This window comes from Ursus americanus, chromosome 28 (genome assembly GCF_024610735.1).
Source record: "Ursus americanus isolate L20-20 chromosome 28, mUrsAme1.1.p, whole genome shotgun sequence".
NCBI lineage: Eukaryota > Metazoa > Chordata > Mammalia > Carnivora > Ursidae > Ursus > Ursus americanus.
Window position 1 is genome coordinate 25,834,996 of NC_142154.1, and position 20,711 is coordinate 25,855,706.

At 41.1% G+C, this 20,711-nt stretch overlaps 1 protein-coding gene across 4 annotated transcripts in view; it reads right to left on the minus strand.

The window, feature by feature from the left end:
- The window catches only part of HERC2 (HECT and RLD domain containing E3 ubiquitin protein ligase 2), a 238,590-nt gene that overhangs the window by 91,188 nt on the left and 126,691 nt on the right, over nucleotides 1–20,711 (minus strand). For 3 of the 4 annotated variants that reach the window (XM_045795317.2, XM_045795319.2, XM_045795316.2), the window contains exons 38-52: nucleotides 19,603–19,785; nucleotides 17,489–17,670; nucleotides 16,779–16,926; nucleotides 16,504–16,700; nucleotides 15,880–16,110; nucleotides 14,876–15,014; nucleotides 13,174–13,317; nucleotides 10,293–10,435; nucleotides 6,670–6,937; nucleotides 6,387–6,523; nucleotides 5,796–5,894; nucleotides 3,776–3,944; nucleotides 3,548–3,673; nucleotides 1,838–1,946; nucleotides 1,565–1,704 (exon numbers count right to left, since the gene is read on the minus strand). In XM_045795317.2, the coding sequence (XP_045651273.2) occupies nucleotides 1,565–1,704; nucleotides 1,838–1,946; nucleotides 3,548–3,673; nucleotides 3,776–3,944; nucleotides 5,796–5,894; nucleotides 6,387–6,523; nucleotides 6,670–6,937; nucleotides 10,293–10,435; nucleotides 13,174–13,317; nucleotides 14,876–15,014; nucleotides 15,880–16,110; nucleotides 16,504–16,700; nucleotides 16,779–16,926; nucleotides 17,489–17,670; nucleotides 19,603–19,785 (2,415 nt within the window). The remainder of the gene's footprint in view (nucleotides 1–1,564; nucleotides 1,705–1,837; nucleotides 1,947–3,547; nucleotides 3,674–3,775; nucleotides 3,945–5,795; nucleotides 5,895–6,386; nucleotides 6,524–6,669; nucleotides 6,938–10,292; nucleotides 10,436–13,173; nucleotides 13,318–14,875; nucleotides 15,015–15,879; nucleotides 16,111–16,503; nucleotides 16,701–16,778; nucleotides 16,927–17,488; nucleotides 17,671–19,602; nucleotides 19,786–20,711) is intronic. The other variant, XM_045795318.2, reaches the window with a different exon arrangement.

Below are 20,711 nucleotides of genomic sequence, written 5' to 3' on the forward strand. Positions count from 1 at the left end.
TTTGGATTTAGCAATGGTCTCTGAAATGGACACCGAAAGCGAATACAACACCAACAGGCAACAAAAGAAACAATAGGTAAAATGAACTTCATTAAAATTAAAAACTTATGCATCACTGAATCCCATCAGGAAGGTGAAGACAACCCAAAGAATGGGACGAAATATTTGCAAATCACCTGACAGGGTTCAATGTGCAGAATATTTAAAGAATTCTTTTTTCTTTTTTTTTTTTTTTTTTTTTTTAAGATTTTATTCATTCATTTAAGAGACAATGCAAGTGAGAGAGCACAAGCCTGGGGAGCAGAAGAGGGAGAGGGAGAAGCAAACTCCCCGCTGAGCAGGGAGCCCAATATGGGGCTCGATCCCAGCACCCTGAGATCACGACCTAAGTCGAAGGCAGCTGTTTAACCGACTGAGCCACCCACGTGCCCCTTACAGACTTCCTAAAACTCAACATCAAAAGTTTAAAAATGGGCAAAGGACTTAAATAGACATATCCTCCAAAAAGATATACAAATGGCCAAAATGACATGAAAAGAGGCTCAATGTCCTTTGTCATTAGGTAAACTGAAATGAAAATCACAAGGTAATACTTCTCACCCATTAGAATGGCTGTAATTTAAAAAAATGAAAAATAACAAATGTTGCTGAGAACATGCTGGTGGGAATATAAAATGGTACAGCCACTGTGGAAAACATTTCGGAGTTTCCGCAAAGAACTACCATATGACCCTGCAATTCTACTCCCAATTTTAAAAACAAGAACTCAAACAGATCTATACACCAACGTTCATAGTAACATTATTCATAATAGCTGAAAGGTAGAAACAATCCAAATGTTCATTAATAGATGAACAGATAAACAATATGTGGGATATATGAAATATTATTCAGCCATAAAAAGAAATGAAGTTCTGACACATGCTACAACATGGATAAACCCTGGAAACATAATTCTAAGTAAAATAAGCCAGACACCAAAAGGCAAATTTTGGTTCCACCTACATGTGGTACCTAGTGTCATCAAATTCCCGGAGACTGGAAGCTGATTCCCAAGAACTGGGGGAGGAGAGAATGGGGAATTATCGCTTAATGGTACAGAGTTTCTGTTTCGAGTGGTGAAAAAGTTTTGGAAATAGATAGTGGTGATGGTTGTGCAACATTCTCTGAATTGTACACTTCAAAGTGATTAAAATGGCAAATTTTAATTTGTTGTACATATTCTGCCACAAGAAAAAAAAAGATATAATAAAAGACATAAAGACATACATCTATCCAATTCCACACCCCATGCAACAAAACATTTATTAGTTTCTTGAGACCTTTTAATGTTATTTATGGAAATACAAACAAACAAACCATTATTCTAATTCCCGTAGTCCCTCATTGCTTGAAAAAAAAGATAGCAAATTTTCAAGTGTGTGCATCTTTCTTGTTTTACTGTGTACACTGTGCAGTGCTCACCATATAAACATGAACTTTAAAGAGCAAACTAACATGTGTGCACAATAATGATTTCATTAATAATATTTTAATGAAAAAGAGCATAACCATTTTACCATACCTGGTTCATTTATTCTGCCAAATGTATGTCTAGTGTTGTGTTTTCTGGTCTTGAAACATGTTTCACAAAAATCAAAGTCATCACAGTTTCTGCATTTGAATCTAGATCCATTGATAGGAAACATCTGACAGCCATCACACCTATTTTTAAAATAACCATTGGGTTGTTAAGAAAAAGATAAGGTCATTTATTAAATTAAGGCAATTTATTAAGTTTAATTCCAAAGAAAACTATTCCTCCCAAACAAATCTAGCAATATAAAAATTAACTCACGTAACCCCAGGATGAACACTAGGCACCAACTCCATTTCTGACAACAGCCCGGTCCAGTGAGACTGCTGAGGAAAGTCGACGATGACATCTTTTCCATTTGCACTGAAAGCTAGGACACAACAGAAATTGCTGAAACATCTTGGTCACCAATAAAAACCTAATGTTAAAATTTAAACTATACCTAATCACGTGATAATTATACTGTAGTTATTTATGTTTTACAGAGAAAGACAAACCAAGATACTTATGGATGGACTAACACATCATGTCAATCAGGGATTAGCTTCAAAATAATCAAGGGAGGGAATCATGGATGAAACAACCTTGGCCAGGGGTAGACAACTATTAAAGCCAGGTAATGGGCACAAGGAGGTTCATTACGCTATATTCTCTACTTCTGTATATGTCTGACATTTTCCACAGTTTGTTTCTTTGTTTTTAATTATATCAAGTCAAAAACTTCATTTAGTATCTTAGGAAATAAGAACCACAATAATAATGTTAAGAGATCTCTTGTCCTTTGGTGAGAACACTCTGCTACTTAAACATTAACTTCTGAACCAAGTTCTTATTTATCTGTGCACAGATAAAATTTATCTGTGTTTTGACTTATAAAGCTTTTAAGAGCCTCTTAAGTAAAGAAAAATGTTAAACTAAAGTAAAATGTTAAATAAGCCATTTGTTCTTATGTAACCTGAAACATTCTAACACTCCCACACACTGGGGAAGCACCACCATTATTACCATTTCTAATCTAAGCTATTTAACAGTAAGAGGGTTTTGTACAAGGTTCAAACAAAACAAAACAGGATCTCTTTATGGCCTTAAAAGAGTTTAAAGATAAAATAAAACCACATGCATTTTTAATTACTTCTCATGCAATTGTTAAAATGGAGGTAGGATACCTTTTAATGTATACCATGTGTTTGATTTGAAATCTCACTAATATCACATTAAATATAAACTGAAAAGAATTTTGTGTTTCCAGTTCTTAATTCACATCATTTGCACCTTTCCATTTCTTAAATTTAGTCCTACATTTTATTATAGCAGAGAGAGACAGAAATAGTCCCCAACTGAGGGAGTTGGCCACTCACATATAGGCCATTTGGCAGAATGACAGAACAAGTTTACAGAACACCAACATCAAACAAGGTTACCCTGTGACTGTGACAGATCAAGACAAAGGCAAAACCACTCTTTAGTCAGTCTGATCAAGTTCAAATCTAATCCAAACCACAAACACAACCAGACACCCTCCCCAACCTCCCACCTCCCCCATTCTGGTTAGTATGAACAACTGCTTCCTTGCCAACCATTAACTCCATCCTAGCTGCATTTTTTTTCCTGCCTTACAGATTAATATTTATTATTAAGACACCCATTCTTAGAATTACCCCCACTCCTTTGAACCCTTCCCAAAATATCCAACACAAACCCCATTAGTCCTTTGTTATACCCACTTATGGAGAAACCCCATTTTCCAGGGTATGCATCCTCCCAAATGCTAATGAGTTAATAAACCTCACTCTATCAACTATAGGCATGTTCCTGGTCTAGAGAGCACCGACAAGCAAAAAAATGCTATTTATAGATCATACACTTTCATCATACTTGTTTTTTCTTGCCCTTGAATGAAAAAGAAATGAGTTTATTACATTAGCTGATGAAAAGCTAGCATCTGGAATTTTGTTGCCTGGAAAATATTACCTTTCACAACCCCCACACTTTGATGAGTCACAGATCCCCACTTGTATTTTGGTGTGGTGACTGAGGCTTTGACACGAACTTTATCACCAATCTTTATGTGAGAAGGAGAACTTGGTGGAGGATAGCCTAGAGATTACAATAATAAGCAAACTATAATTAGTATTTATTCCTGAGAATTCTGTCTCTACTTAAGAAAAAGTAAAAGAACTTACTTAAGAATGTGCTCACCTATAAGTTCCACATGAATATACCTAACCCAGTAAGTGCCTCCTTTCTGCTGCCAATCACACTGCACATTGAGGTCATGTAGTCCATCTCTATCCAATTTAATAACTTTGCCCACATCTCCTTCACACACTTCTTCATATGTTCGACAGCATCTAACCATCATTCCCACCTAAGATTAAAATTAAAATAAAAATCCAATCCAGTGTATAGATGAAATGAACAATTATAAGTAGCATTATTCTATTTCTAAGAAAGGATTTCTTCTAGCACCCAGAGTGTACTCTCAAAATCATTTTACACTAAATGGAACCAGGGCTCTTTAGAAAACTGGCTGGCTCAATGTCTGGAGCAGGAAATACATTAAGATGAACATGGATCAACTTATGCCATAAAGCAAGGGAGCTCTCAAAGATCAAAGTGTTCACTCAAAAGAACAACTTGATCAATAGGAATAATGGCTGAAACACAGCAAATACATATCAGCCAATAAATTCATCACAATGATAATAAGCAAAGTTTCTTGGTCACCTCTGTAAGTTCCATGGTACCAATTCACCATTCTGAAAATTGATAAAGCAAAACAAAAACAAAACAAGCATTTATTCTGTCTTTCCTATATAAACTGTATTATAAAGAATAACTAGAGTTGATTCAAAAAGAGTTCAGAGAATAAACTCTAGCTAATAAATTTGGAAGGCATGACAAAGTTAGAAAACCACTACTGTGCAAGCCCTCATGATGAGTCTAGGTGATGACACAAATGGCTACCAAAGCACCAAAATGAACAACAGAGAACTCCTTAACAGATGGAAGTAGACTAACAAGACCTAACCAACAATACTGCATGCTGGTCCATATGATGCATTTGTGCCTAAGATACTGCCTGAGTCCAACAGCTCCCTCCAACCCCACCAGACCTTATTCTGACTTTACAGGAAATGCAGAGGAGGGAGGAAGCTGTGATCCAACAAAGTTTAGCCACAAATAAATGACATGAAAAGGAGAAAAAAAGGAGGGGAAAACTGTTCCAGGTTAAAAGACACTTCAGAGGGGTGCCTGGGTGGCGCAGTCGTTAAGCGTCTGCCTTCGGCTCAGGGCGTGATCCCGGCGTTATGGGATCGAGCCCCACATCAGGCTCCTCCGCTATGAGCCTGCTTCTTCCTCTCCCACTCCCCCTGCTTGTGTTCCCTCTCTCGCTGGCTGTCTCTATCTCTGTCAAATAAATAAATAAAATCTTTAAAAAAAAAAAAAAAAAGACACTTCAGAAAGACATCACCTAAATGTAAGGTGTATGACCTTACTTGTATCCAAATTTAAAAATACTACTGTTTAAAAAGCAATTTCTGAGAAAACAGGAAATCTCAGCAAGCACTGGATAGAAGATGATATTATGGAATTATTGTTTATTTTGTTACCTAATGTTAGGTAACAGTAATGTTATGTTAAAAACAAATCCTTATCAGGGCACCTGGCTGGCATACCCAGTAGAACACGGGACTCTTGATCTTGGGGTCGTGAGTTCAAGCCCTGCACTAAGCATACAGCTTACTTTAAAAAAACAAAAAAGACAGATCCTTTATCTACACTGACATATTCACAGATGAAATGAGATGATTTCTGGGATTTTCTCTGAAGTATACTAACCAGAAAAGAATTAAAACAAGAAAAGAAAGGATTTAAGATGCAGAAAGGACTACATAAAGAGCCTAACAAGATTTTTAAAAATTGGCAGTAAGAACGATGTAAGAAAAACAAGCAAAAATAGATTTTTAAAAGTGTTCAAAATGGGGATAATTGAGAAGCACATGTCTCTGTGCCACGTCATTATGGACAAACCACCTTTTGCTCTCTAGCTCTAGCACCCCTTGTTCATCTTCTGTTCCTCTGTCCTCTGCTCTAGTGACAGTGGCCTCCCTGCTGGGTGCTGTGCCCTCCCCTACCAGGCTTCTGACTTTCTAAGATGCTTGAACATTGCTGACTGGAAACCTGAGCAAAGCTCCTGGCTAAGGCATTTACTCACCTGAATGTTCTCTCTCACATACACAGCATAATCATCATTACTCAAGAAATCAGCTCGTTTTTTGTACGTCTGGCTCTCTGTTACAACAGCACCAGTAGACTACAAAAGATAAATATATTTTTTAAAAATTGTAAGCCAGATAAACCTACTTAAAAAGAAGTATGTGAAATCTTTAATATTAAAACATAAACTATGAAATATTATGCTGTATTTTCACTAAACATTCATTTTAAAAATATTAAACATTATAGTAAACAGAATGAATATGAAAAGCTTAAAGTACAGAAAATTTCTGAGACATTTCCAAATTAATCCCATGAAATGATTTACTTAAATCAGAAGTCACTGTGTCATATAAAACATGTTTTTTAAATAAAGTATAGTCTAATGGCTACCCAACATCATTAGATGTTGGAACAAGGGGCTGATTTAAAGCTGAAGTAATTAAGGCACAGAAAACCCAGTCAGCACTTGGCAGCTTCATTATGTGAGTGGCAAAACTGCAGAGAGGCCCCATGGAACAGCATGCAGGAAACCCAGAGCACAGATCAGGTTGAAAAAAGGTGGGGCAACCACACAGGAGGCACTGACCACAGCGTAGGCCGAGTCGTCCACATCCTCCACCACCTCCTCATCTGAACACTCCTCAGACCCTGTGTCTGCATCCGAGAGATCTGTGACCTGCACATCAGCATGGTCCAGCAGCCACCCAACCAAGGCCTCCACGCCTACAAGCAAGCACACACAGAGCACCCACAGTGAGGATCTACAGCACCACCCTGCCTGCAGGCTGCTGATGTTAGCATTTCAAGGTAAACCTACAAACGAACATGTGGGCACAGGAAGTGAAGCACCCACAAGGAAAACAACATACCTGGCAAGCCAGCAGCATTCCCAGAGGCACCAGTGAGTGACTTCAGCGCAAACTCTATGTTCCTTCTAGGAAATCCCATTTCCATGAGCTGAACCACAATAGGCAGAGCAGGGGCAGGTGACTGTTTGCGCTTCTTTGCTCTGACAGGGCGAACATGCTGCACAGGGACAGGCGTTGTGGCCTCACTGGAGCTGCAGTCTTCAAACACTGGGCTCGACGGGTGAGTGGACTCCACAGCCAAATACTGACATACAGCCAGAGCTGCAGCCTGGACAAATGAGAGTGGAGCTGGGAGGTTTATAAAAGGCAAGAGACCGGGGTGTCTGGCTGGCTCAATTGGTAGAGCACGCAGCTCTGGATCGTGGGGTCGTGAGTTCCAGCCCCGCCTTGGGTATAGAGCCTACTTTAAGAAAATAAAAAATATATATTTTTTAAGAAAAGTCAAGAGACTTAAGCAGTCTAAGAAAATGGAAATTACGAGCTTCTACTATGAAACGCAGTACAGAAGTATAGGAAAGTCAGACTTACATGTGTTATTTTTAACTGAATGGATAAAACATGTTAAACAACAAAGACAACTTTCATAGTTTAATGCAGTGGAAAGATGTGATGGTCAAATAACTCCTGCTTCAGCATACACAGCGCCCAGTAAATTAGCCAATTATCAATGTCCATTAAACTTCACAGCCACTCTGAGTAGGAAACAAGCTGAGCAAGTTAAATGCAGAGTGAGTGGGGCTGGATGGGAAGGAAGGAGTCCCTGAACCCCTCCCCATGACCAGGCAGCGTCCACAGTCTCCTGCTCTTTTCCTCTGTAAGATAACCCAGAGATGGCATGTGATTCTCTCATGTACCATCCAGTCAACTCTCAATGATTCACAGGTAAAAGAACCACTCTGAGAGTTAAACATGGTATAAAAAATAAGGGAAATAAAAAATACTGGGAAACAAATTACAATCAATCAATGAACATATGCATGCCAGGGTCTATAGCTGGGACTCCCTACCTCCAGTACACACAACCCTTTCCCTGAACTACTCGAAACTCTCTGCTCCTCATCTCCAGTTACTCTCATAGGGTCTAAGACTTGCTATTTTTTTTTTTTTAAACTGAGCATGTGAGGAAGAAATTAAGAGAAACCGAGGACTCCCTTAAGCCTTTCAGTGCTTAGAAGTGTTAAAAACCAAAGGTTTGCTGTGAAGTGTGAATAACTCAGAAGTGACAGGCTTCATTCTAAAAGCTTACAATTCTGAACTAGACGGAGTTAGAAGTTCTGGTAATGGGGACTTATGGTGCACTGGACTAAGTCTCTACTAATAATAATGAACCCTGAACAAAATATTTTCAAAAACTGTTTGAAGGTCTGGGAGAATAGCCAAAGCAGTCAAAACTGGAATAGGTACAACCCTTGACCACAAGGGAAACCAGCAGGGAAGCTGACAGGGCAGTGTTTATTAGACTACAGTCAGAGGCTGGAATTCAGTCTTGCCAGAGCAATTAGAAAGGAGGGAGAAATCATAAAATCTGTACACAGACTATCCCAAATTACTGACTGATTCCAAAACTAAGCATTGTGAGACCCTGAAGTCCAGCGTAAAGGAAATGCTGGAAGGCTAGAGGGATTCTATAGCTACCCAGTGCTAGAGAGACAGTCTGAGGTCCCAGTCCAACCAAGTTAGATGGAGTTGGTCAAGGTGTAAGGTTCCCACTGAAACCTCAGAAAAGATTCTAAATCCTGGGATCGAGTTCTACATGGGGCTCCCCGTTCAGCAGGGACTTTGCTTCTCCCTCTCCCTCTGCCCCTTCCCTCTACTTGTACTTGCACTCTCTCTCTCTGCCTCAAATAAATAAATAAAATCTTTAAAAAATAATAATAATAAGTTAAAAAATAAAAAGAATGATGGCTGAATTTCCATCAGAATCAATGGAGACAAACAAAACAATGAAAGATCTCTCTTTATGGGGCACCTGGGTGGCTCAGTCAGTTAAGCATCTGTCTTCGGCTCAGGTCATGATCTCAGGGTCCTGGGATCGAGTCCCATATCGGGCTCCCTACTCAGTGGGGAGTCTGCTTCTCCCTCTCCCTCTGCTGCTCTCTTGCTTGCACTCTCTCTCAAATAAATGAATAAAATCTTTAAAAAAAAAGATCTCTCTTTGCTGCAACAGTCCTTCTCAATTCTTAACGATAACTCTGTGTTTCCTTCTACATCTTTCTTAACACTGGGCACCTCCCAGTGTGATTTCAGGTTGCATTCTGCCCCATTCACTCTTTAATTGCTCTCAGTGTCCTCTTTTTAGCTCTACGGGTGATGAGAAACGCTGCCACACTGTGTCCACTTTAACCTGAACTCTCATCTTAGTGGTTTTTAGAACTAACAAGTAGCTGGCATTCAGGCCATTTCAAAGAAGGCACGGCTCCCTATCCTCATGCCCAACATTTCTTGCCTTCTCCCTTTGCACTCCACCTTCCTCCCACCTGATTGCTGTCAGCCCTCCCATCAGCCTGATGCAGCTGCTTCCTCACTCCCTCAACTCCCTGCAGTCTTGGTCTCTGAGGATTTCTATTAGAGTATGTTCCATCTGCCAAACTGAGCACTCAAGGTTTTGCTTTTGTCTTTGATATTTTATCCAGAGTTTTTTTACATATTACATAGAAAGAAGAATTTTTATTTTTTTTAAAGATTTTATTTATTTATTTGAGAGAGAGCATGAGCAGGGGGAGAAGCAAAGGGAGAGGGAGAAGCAGATGCCCAGCTCAGCAGGGAGCCTGATGCAGGCTCCATCCAGGACCCCAAAATCATGACCTGAGCCAAAGTCAGACGCTTAACTGACTAAGCTACCCAGGTGCCACAAAAGAAGGATTTTTTAGAAACAACTAATCCTTCATGCTGCAGGCCATGAAAATCCACATCACTCTCAGACCTGGTCACATGTTGTACTTCTGTGGGAACTTGGCCACAGCCCCAGCCCCAAGTTATACTGTGCAGCACATGTGCTCTGCAACAGGGCAAGGACTGTGAGCCTGGCAGCAACAGGGCATGCCCAAGAAAGACTTTGGAGTGAGTAGAAGAAACATGCCACTGCAATATTCCTAGGTCTAATGGGGCTCCTTCAACAACAATATTTCCTAGAAAAAGATCACACCATAAATATTTGAGCATCAGACCCATGTTGAATCTCATTAACTTTTTCAAATAATTCACACATATTCAAAATAAGGTTAAACTTTGACATGCCTGGGTGACTTGGTTGGTTAAGCGCCCAACTCTTGATTTCAGCTCAGTCAAGATCTCAGGGTCATAAGATCGAGCCCTGCATCAGGCTCCGCACTCAGTGTAGAGTCTGTTGTCCCTCTCCCTCCCCCAGCTTGCTCTCGCTCTCTCTCAAATAAATAAATAAAATCTTTTAAAAAAATAATAAGGTTAAACTTTAACTCACCCATCCTCTAACTAGCATTATAATGCTCTATGACAAACATGGTTAAAACCTGAACCAGTCATAAGAATTATTTTGGCATATCATTTAAAATTCAGAATATATCCTTAAGAAAACACACATCTAGGAAAAAATATTGTTCCTGATTTCATGTACCAAATTAAAATTGCCAAGGCTGTTACTGTACCTCTAGCTCCTGTTTGTCAAATATGGCCTTCACTGGAGATGGCTGGGTGGCCGAGGCCAGTAACTGCTGCAAGAGGATCATTGGAGGCTGTGGCCCTTCAGGAGACATGTCCCCAAGGTCAGGGGATGCAGCTGCTCCATCATCTGAATTTAAAAAACAAAATATGAGTACATTATATTTTCAACTCCTAACATCTCTTTACTATTAAAGATAATGCATTAAACATGTTAAACCGAATCTGATCTCTACCTCTTCAAGCACTGGACCATCAAAATCTTCAAGGCTCAGATATCAAAAACTAGTCTCTAACAAATTTTCCACTCCTGCTTTTTCGCATCTGTCTTTTGTTAGTTCATGTGTCTCTTTAGAGCCAAAAAAGAAGCTACCACCCAGATTTCTGCCTTTGGTCCAATTCTTATACCTTCTCTTACTCAGTACACATTTCAGAAACCCCCCTTCTATGGACACTCCCAAGTTTGTATTTTTAGCCCTGGCTTTTCCTGCTAACCCTGTTCAGACCATAAATTGACACCAATTCCCAATATGTTTTGTGGTCAGGGTAACATCTTTTTGCCTGTTTTAATCTGAGTAGCTTTGGGTGAAGCATTTAGCACTTCCTGTTTGCCCCATGCCCCCTGAGTCTCACTGCCTCCAGCCCACTCAGCATTTGAGTTTGCTGGCGGGTTGGTGACAACTTCAACTAATCCTCTAGATCGGGGGTTGGAAATTTTTTCTTTTGAAGGGACAGAGTGCCAACAGTTCAAGCTTACCAGCCACATGTCTATCACAGCTACTCAACTCTGCCACTGCAGAGTGAAAGCCACCTAAGGTGACATGTAAACAAGTGGGCGTGGCTATGTTCCCATAAACTTTATAAAAACAGGTGGCCATGGTAATTTGCCAAGTCCTACTCTACACGGCTCTGTCTGGAGGCCCTACTCTATCCCATAGAGTATAGTAACCCTGATTCAGTGCCTCCAGAGCTACTCACCAGGGTGACCAGAGAACAACCAATCCAATTCCCTGGACTCTGGTTTCCTTATCTTCTACAATTGTGGATTATCTTTAAGGTCCCTACTGTCTAATACAGAATAAATCTGAACTTTGATTAGATTTACCTTATACTCAGCATATTAACATTAAATTCACAGTACCCTCTTAAAAAACACCCCAAATTCCACTGGACTTCCTAATTTTTGTCAAAAGCACTACCCTCTGCCCTCCCTGTAACTCAGGCTTGAAACATTAGCCATCTTTGACTTTTCACTGGTTTCCCATGTGGTTATCATTGAAAAGACTACACTGTCACAGTATCTACTGGAACCTTCTTTCCATTTTTCATGTCTTCCCCCAGAAGATACCTTATCACTTGAAACAAAAGCAATTCTCTCATCTCCATGGCCTTCCTTTTTCAAATACTCCTATACCTCACTAGATTTATCATCCTGAATATCAGTGGGTCCTCACTGGAGCTCTAAGTCAGCCTTAAGTTTCACCCTGGTATTCAAGACATTCTATCGCACGAATTCAGCTGACCTCTTCAGCTTTTGGCCCACGTTCATCAATAAACCCTGAGCTCCTTGCAAAGAGAAGCACTTAAACACTCACCCATACACTCACTGCTATGTCTATGCCCCTACTGTCTCTTCCAGCAGGACAGAGCTTCCTCATCACACTACACCTAGGGTTTGCCACACCCTTCAGAAGCTGCCCTCCCCAGCCCTCAACCACTGGTGTCCCCAAGACACCCGTGGAACTGCCATTACACATTTCGCAGTGCGCTGGCATCATATCCTGCACAGAGCCATCTGCATTCATTTTCCCTTCTCACTCTGACCCCAGAGAGTTTGGGATCATAAATAAGGACTATCTTACTCCCCATAATACTTCAGTACATATCTTTTAATAGCAGATGATCAAGAAAATATTTCATATTGGGGTTTTTTCCTATTCAAAGTGATATAAGGTTATTCTACAAAACTGAACTTATAGAAAAGTATAAAGAAAATAGAGTCAGCTGAAATTCCACTGTCACAGTTTAGTAAGCAGATGAATCTATGGTATATCTACAAAGAGATATACACAGCAATGTGCTTTTTTATTTATCATTTTCACATTTCCATGGCAATGAACATATATATGTATCATCATTGTGAATGATGCCGTGGCATTCCACTGTGTGGATACACCACTCAATAATAGGCATTTAGGTGTCTCCAGTTTTCAACCTAAAAACAATACCAACAAAAAGGCCATAATGAGCACCATAAACACGTATCTTCATGCCTTTTCATGTGATAAATTCCCACAAGATGACTCACAGGTCAATGGAAAGATACAGAGAATAGAGAGATACAGATATAGCTCTGTGTGTGTGTGTGTGTGTGTGTGTGTGTGTGTGTATGCATTTTAAAGGGTAACATTTCCTTAAACGCCCATTAGATGGTTATACCAACTTAAATTCCCACTAGCAATGTGTTAAAGCAGTACTATTTTATATGTGTATAAACCACCTGAGGGCCTTATTAAAATGCAAACTCTGATTTCTTAGGTCTGGGGTGCAGCCTGAGAGTCTGCGTGTCTAACACAGTCCTATGTGCCATCAATGCTGCTGGTCCATGGGCCACACTTTAAATAACAAAACAGGAGAGCACTGTTTTTCCTCCCTTACCGCCAGATCCCTTCAATCTTTTTTGTCTTATAAGACAATGACACTGTCATTTGCACTTCATTGATTAGTGGCCACATTGCATATCTTTCTCATATATTTAGAAGCCATCTCTGTTTACCTTTCATGGACTATTTACTCATGTCTTTTGCCATTTTCTATGGGAGTACCTGCCTTCCCTACAGATCTATAAGAGCTTCCTTAAAAACATACCGGTATGAGCAGCTGTGACCTCCTGAACAGCTGGCTGAGACAAGATCTGCCTGAGCTGGTCCTGGTGGGAAAGCAGTGCACGACCCGCCTTCAGGATGTACAGTTTTAACTGCTGGCACCTCAGCAGATCCAGGTCTACTTGTCCTGTGGGAGAAAAGGACTCCGCGGGAATGACACACCCTGCTTGGGCTCTTCCCCTCACCAGCTCAGTGGCCTTAGGGAAGGTATTCCGCTCCCTGCACTGCAGTGCCATGGCTGCAAAGTGGCATAAACAATGCCCTGCCCTGTGGGAATTAGCTGGCCATGCCAAATACTGTCAGTAATGAAGGACTGGTCTTTCCCAGTGTTATGATGAGTGTTTCTGGATAAGCATCCTCTACCTCCCCCAGGTCTTCCCCTTTTCCTGTTCCCCATGCAGCTACTTTGATGAATTGGGGTGAGAATTAAATGGTTTAACACAGTTAGATCCATGTTAGTTATTATTACTATAATCAAACGTTTCCCACATTGCTGAAATTTCAACCAGATACCTATGTGACAAACAAAACAGTTTCACCTTTTCTTGCCAAGACTCCTCCAAGACAGTTTTGTTGGACACTCACAACATACAGTTCTTTAACAAGATCGTGACACTCCCTGGAGTCTTAGCTAAACAAATGACTGCAGTGGTGCCTGACAGCCAACTGAGGAGGAAATTAAGAGAGCTACCACAAAGATTCAGGGAGAACACAAGAACTTAGCTGGGCTATAGTTGTGGCAACAGTATTCCAAGCAGGACATGTTGGAGGCCACAGAAGGCAGCATAGCAATGTGGGATGGAAGAGGATGGAGGAGCATAGGTGTCTTTCAGGCATCAAGCCTGAATGCCTGGCAGGCAGGTTTATTCACTGTGATGGGAAACGGGAATCAAGGGACAAGGTTAGTGGAATTCTGAACATGCTGTGGTGTACATGCACATGGCCTTCCAGCCAGAGATGTGAACTGGATATCCAGAGTTAAAGGTGGTCACTATCATGATTTGTAGTAGCTGTAGCAGCAATCACAGAAATATGGAGAAATGGGTGAGAAAACTCAGTAAGTGTGGGTACAATGAGCCAGAAGTTATGAAGAAAACCATAAGAATTTCCAACGTGCAAAGAATAGTCAGGGAGAAGAAATCTCAAAGAACATGCAAAGGGCAGTGTAAGGAAAATTCAGGGAGCCGTATTCCAGACCAAAGGAAGGAAGGCTTTAAGCACAGGTGACCTTGGTCTTAGCCCAACGTCCACAGATATGAAGCAAGCAAGGCGGGTCCAAACATGCAGGCCTTACTGAGTCTGGCAGTGATGAAGTCAAGAGCAAAGCTCCTGAAAGGCAATTGGGCCTAAGGGCCATGGCTGGGGGATTAATAGGAAGGGAGAGAGAACACAGATTCCTCTTCAAAAAGCTTATTCAGAATAAATGCTGGCACTGGAAAACAGGCTTGAGGTGGAACCTGGGGCTCCTCAGGGGCTGCTCCCACCGATGCTGTCATTCTTTGTATTGCACGCTCTTATCACCATGCTCGAGGTTTCATGCCCACCATAACTTAACAAATGGTCAATCCACTGAAACCCAAAGACTTTGGCAGGAGCAGGAACTTGCTCTGACAAAATGCCAAACATTGTCCAAGCAACACCAGTTAAGACTGTAGCTGTTCCATTAAGAAGCACCACATACTGACCTGCAAAACCCTGTTTAGGTGATTTCTTTACTTTATGCTTTTCCAATTTGCTTCCAGCAAGGTTTACCAATTGAGCCCAGACAGACAGCATCGGCTCTGTGAAGGGCAGGTTGGTGACACTGAATGCCACAGCAGGGAGCTAAAGCAAGAACACAGAAACCTTCAAAGTCTGTTCGGTGAAATAAGCAAATGAAATGCTCTGAAAATTATCATAACCATGAATCTTAATTCTGAAATTATCACACATATCCATAAGTCTTCTTATATCTGAGAATAATCATTTTAAAAGATAACATTAAAGGCAAAATAGAGATTTATATGTACAGTAAACATAACCTAAACTGATTTTTTCTTTAACAACTTGTGAACAATAATTACATCAGAGTGGTGGTTATTATATTCTTAGACATTTTCTATGCATTTCAAATTTTCTACAACATGTATATTTTCATTTCTGTAATAATAAAAAACCGTATTTTACAGGAAGATACACATCAAAGTAATAAAAATCACTCACTTTCCCTAAACATCCCTAATTCACAGATTTAATATAACAGTAGCTGCTACATAAAGTTATGTCACTCAACACAATTAATAAGCATTTTCTACGTGAAGAAAGGTCATTTTTTAAGGAATCACCTTTAGGTTTCTTTAAAATTTGAGTTGTTTAATAAAAAATAAACTTCAAAATTTGCATTTTACGATAATTAAAACATAGTTACAAGTACCTTCTATGTTGCCAATGCCCTTTTATGTCTTTTTCAGCTAAAATAAGACATGAACTACTAATCCATGTAACAGCATGAGACAGGCCCTATTTATCATAGGGGCACAAAGCAAACAAGTGAAGATAGATAGATGGCTTTCCTCGGGTTGCATAGCTTCCTAGATGGTAGACATGAACCATGAAAATCAAGTTCATTCCCGCACTGAAGTTAGAACCCAGTTCTAGTATAAAACTCCTCTGCCTTAATTACTAAGTAATTGAACACAAGTTCACCTACTGGTTTCAGCTGATTCAATGGGCAAACACGACACATCCGCATGTCTGAGAACTGTACAGTGATTCTGCCCTTCGGGGTGATGCGAGTCACCGTGCCTTCTCCAAACTCATCATGCATGACTTGTCCCCCCAGGCGCAGCCGACCATCGATGCCTCCGATCACAGCCAGGACTGCCATGAGGCCCCCTACCTCGGGGTTTTCAGAGTCTGGAAAGTAGTCCTCTAACTGGGCCTAATGCAGACAAATAGCCAGCTTGAAGAAGAGAGCCCAGGGTGCTGCCTATTTCTTACACATTTACAGCTAAGCCAAGTTCATTTTTATACTAGTTTCTTCAATAGTTATTTCCAGTAAAATATTTTTATAATAATTTTTTATTATGTTATGTTAGTCACCATACAGTATATCCTTGGTTTTTGATGTAGTGTTCCATGATTCATTATTTGCATATAACACCCGGTGCACCATGCAATATGCGCCCTTCTTAATACCCATCACCAGCCTATCCCAGTAAAATATATTTTAAAATATCTTTAAACAAAATACATGTCACTTAAAAAGATAATTTAAAATTTAAATCAACATCTTACAGAAAAAAATTATCAGATCTTAAAACACAGCACCCACCCCCTCCGATGGCTTTCCTGTGCAGCTGCGGGTGACGGAGTGGAGCTGAGAGTTGATGTACTTGTTTATGAGTCCATTCCACTGACCCAGGGAGTGAAGTGTGCGGAGTAGCGCCACCACCTCTTCTGCCAGGGTGCTGCTATGGGTGGCGGTCAGAGAGGCCTGTGGGCGTGCCCTCCGCCGCCTCAGAGTAGATTCTGAAATAGATATATGAGAGAGGAGCTACAGAGTGCCCTACTCACTTAACCAGGACACAAATAAGGAGAGCTGCCCACCTCTGAGGAATGGGATATCTGAAGAACAGGTGGTGAGCAAGCTGCCCAGGAAACCAAACAGCTTTTCCACAAGGCACTTCATATCCCTTGCCCTTTCGGTCTTGTCCCATGATGGAAGCACTGCTTGCAGTAAATGCACAGCTAAGATCTGATAAAAGACCATTTAAAATGGGAAACATTAAAGAAAACCACTATCTGTGATTTTAGATTAAGAAATAACAGATTTTTACTTTCTTTTTTTTGTTCCTATAATGCAATTATGTGAAAACTCAGATATTCATTATTTTATAGCCAGATAATTACACCCATGTTAATTAAAGATATAGATTATCAGGTATTAAGAAAAGGTACATTACAGAAACAGATATTTATTTAATTAAAAAATACTTCTTTTCAGCTTAATCTTCTAAAGACAATTATACTACAACTCCTCTGAAGCACATAAGGGCAGCTGGCAGGATTTACCACTTCAAAAACAAGCAAGTCAACTACAGTTTAGCAACTTAATCAATTTAAAATAATCAAAAACTTCAGCCCTTTGCACTAGAAAATCTACTTTGGGTTGGTTCCAGTTCTTTTCTGCACGCATTATTGAGTACAAGCACCTAATTATAATGACTGGGAGCACTGGCATCTTGATGCCACCTCTTAAGGGGGTCATACAGTCCCAAAACTCACACTGAGCAGGATCAGCCCAGCAGCACAATTACCTGCCGCTGCAGCGAGGCGGCGGTGAAAGGTGCATGTCCCTCCACGACCTTCATGAGCAGGGCAATCCACTGTGGGGAGCTGAGAGCAGCACACATGTGTGGTGTAAGCGCAATGCTCCGCACGAAGCCCAGCGTGCACCAGCTCCGGTGCTGCTCCCGGCACACCAGCCTGTTCGGGGAAGCTGCCAGAATGAAACAAACTAGCTTGGTACCAAATTTCTAGAAATAAATACTCAGTACAATCTACACTTTTAATTTACCTACCATGTTATTTTCAAAAATAACCTACTTTACAAATATATTACAATTTCACTCATTCAAAGTGAGAGCAGTGGGAGAAGACCCTGCAGTTAGCTCAAGGAACACTTTACAACACTCTTAAAACCTTTAAAGTACATGAGTAACTCAAACCAGTTAAGAAGTTTCATGTACTTATTATTTCTAGACAGTAAGAAAATGACTCACTATTCAAATTGCAGTTACTAGGAAGAGTGCATCTTGTGTATTTTTTTATAACCTCATGTGTTTTCAATATCTCCCATGATCTTGTTTACATTTAATCTGCACCACAAATTTCCAATCCAAGTTTAAGAAGTCTGCATTAATAGAACAAGACTAGGAGGCTTTCGTGAGGTTTATCCAATTTGACTGACGCAACTGACCCTGTCTGCTCCTCCTGGCTTCCAGGCTCCGCTCATGGGCACCCCGGGGCTTCCACTCTTTCCTGGCAGAGGCCCGCCTGCCAAGGCCCAGCTCTCCTGCTCTCCAGGCTCCCAGGGGCACCGCCTTCAGACACATGTTAATGACTGCACTCAATCACACTCACACACTCACAAACACATCAATTTCCACACAGTCACACCCTACCATAATCACATGCTCATTCTCACAGTCACTGATATACGCACACACAATCACTCATAATTATTCATCAACAAACACACCCAGCTATTCACACACATTCACACTCACTTCCACTTCACACTCATACCTGTAGCCACTCAAATAGTCTCAGAGACAAACTCGCACACTCACACTCAGACTCACTCACATACTCAAAAGCATCCTCACACTTAAACACACACTGACTCCTCCCACTTCGTCAACTCATTCTCTCCACATTTAAACACATTTACATTCACATACAAACATTTCAGTGGGTTGAACTGTATCCCCCAGAATTCATGTTCACCCAAAACCTCAGAATGTGACTTTATTTGGAAATAAATTCTTTGCAGATGTACTGAAGGTAAGGATTGAGATGACACTGTACTGAATAAGGGTGGACCTTAAACCCTATGAAAGTCTTTATAAAAGGCAGAAAAGGACACAAAGAGACACAGGGCAGTCCTCTGTGTGAAAATGAGGCAGAGCCTCATTGAGGCTGTGGCCTCAAGCCAAGACAGCCTGGAGGTGGAAGAGACAAGAAAGGATTCTCTCCTGAAGTCTCTGCAGAGAACGCAGCCCCGCCAAAACCTTGATTTTGGACTTCTGGTCTCCAAAAATCTGAGGTTCCATAACTCTGTTATGGGCAGAACTGTGTCCTCCCCCTCCCAAAAGCAGTATGTTGAAGTCCTAACCCTGGTATCTCAGAATGCGACTTATTTGGAAACCAAGCCATGGAAGATGTAAACTGTTTAGAAGAGGTTAAACTAGATTAGGGTGGGTCCCTAATCCAATTATGACTAGTGTCCTAATAAAAAGGTGAGATTTGGAGACAGACACACACTCAGGTGAAGCTGAGGGCAGTAATCAACAAAGGAATGCCAAAGATTGCCAGCAAACTACCAGAAGTTAGGGGAGAGGCCTAGAACAGATCCTTCCCTCACAGCTCTCAGAAGGAACCAGCCCTGCTGGCACCTTGATCTTGAACTGCTAACCTCCAGAACAGGGAGAAAAAAAATTTAGGCCACCCAGGTATATGGTACTTTCATGTGGCAGCCCAAGCAAAAGAACCAAATTTGAGGTAAGTTGTTATGCCAGCCCTAGGACACTGCTACACACGCACACTCACCCACATGCACACACCCACATGCGCGCACACACACACACACACACACACACCAAATGCATAGCCCCAGTGCTCTGTAGGCCCACAACTATTCATTGCATACATGTCTTGTCCGTCGTTCCACTTTCCACTAACATTCGCAGCAGTCCACACAGGGTCTTGGTGGCTTCACTCTGCATGATTTCAGCGTGGACTCCAGCAGAGAGACAAAGAGTTTGCAATAAATTAACAGTACTGGTAAGCATCATTGCAGTGGGATGAATGTTCCTTTCAATTTGTTCAGCTTCTGGAAAAAAGTATCAAAGTAAGAACCTACACTCCCAAATAGAACTGGAAAATGTCCCTGCATGTGATTCATGGGATTTTAATAACCCAGTCTTTTAAGGAATTAACTATCACAATTTTTAGTGTGGAAAGGGAAATAGCTCTATATAAGAAAAGATGGAATTCAGAATGCACTAAACACACTAATCATCTCTGCCCCCACTTTCCTCAAAGGAAATAAGCCTTCTAAATTAGAGTTTACTTTTTTAAAACGATCTCTGCACATAGCTCAGAAGCACTAAAACAATCTCAAGGATTTACTCTTTTAGAAAGACAACTTATCAAATGTCAAGAGCTGCTTGCTGACAAGGTAGCTATGCCCTGGATGAAGATGTAAGTGCCTGTGCCATGGAGGGGAACCAAAGGCTCGTCGTGTGTCCAAGGCACTGACTTTCTGACAAAGAGGCATGTAACAGCAGAGCCACAGTTCTTTCACTTAGCCAGCTCTGCTCAGGCCCTGACTTCCCTGAGTAAAAACAAAACCAGCCCTGATCATCTATGCGAGACTCCAGCTTTCACATATGGTACTCCCAATAGCCCCAAAAGGGAGGCATCATCTGTTCACAGCTGAGGGGGCCTGGACCCCCACAAGTGACATGGATGGAACACAGCCTTTTCCACTCTCCACACCACCCATTCTCTACTGAGCTCAGCCTCCCCTGACCATACAAATGACTTCCAAAGCCTGACTATGCAGTGCATACAGCCAGCACCTGAGCCCAAGAATCCACCCTGGCCTCCTAGACAGTCTCACTGAGACCAGCTGTGGGAAGCTTCATTCATACATCCCAACGTCTGTTGGACACATCTAAAAATGTCATAAAGTGCTCCTCCCACAACCCTGGATCTCCTTAGATAGGATTTAACTTTCTAGGTTCACTCCAAATT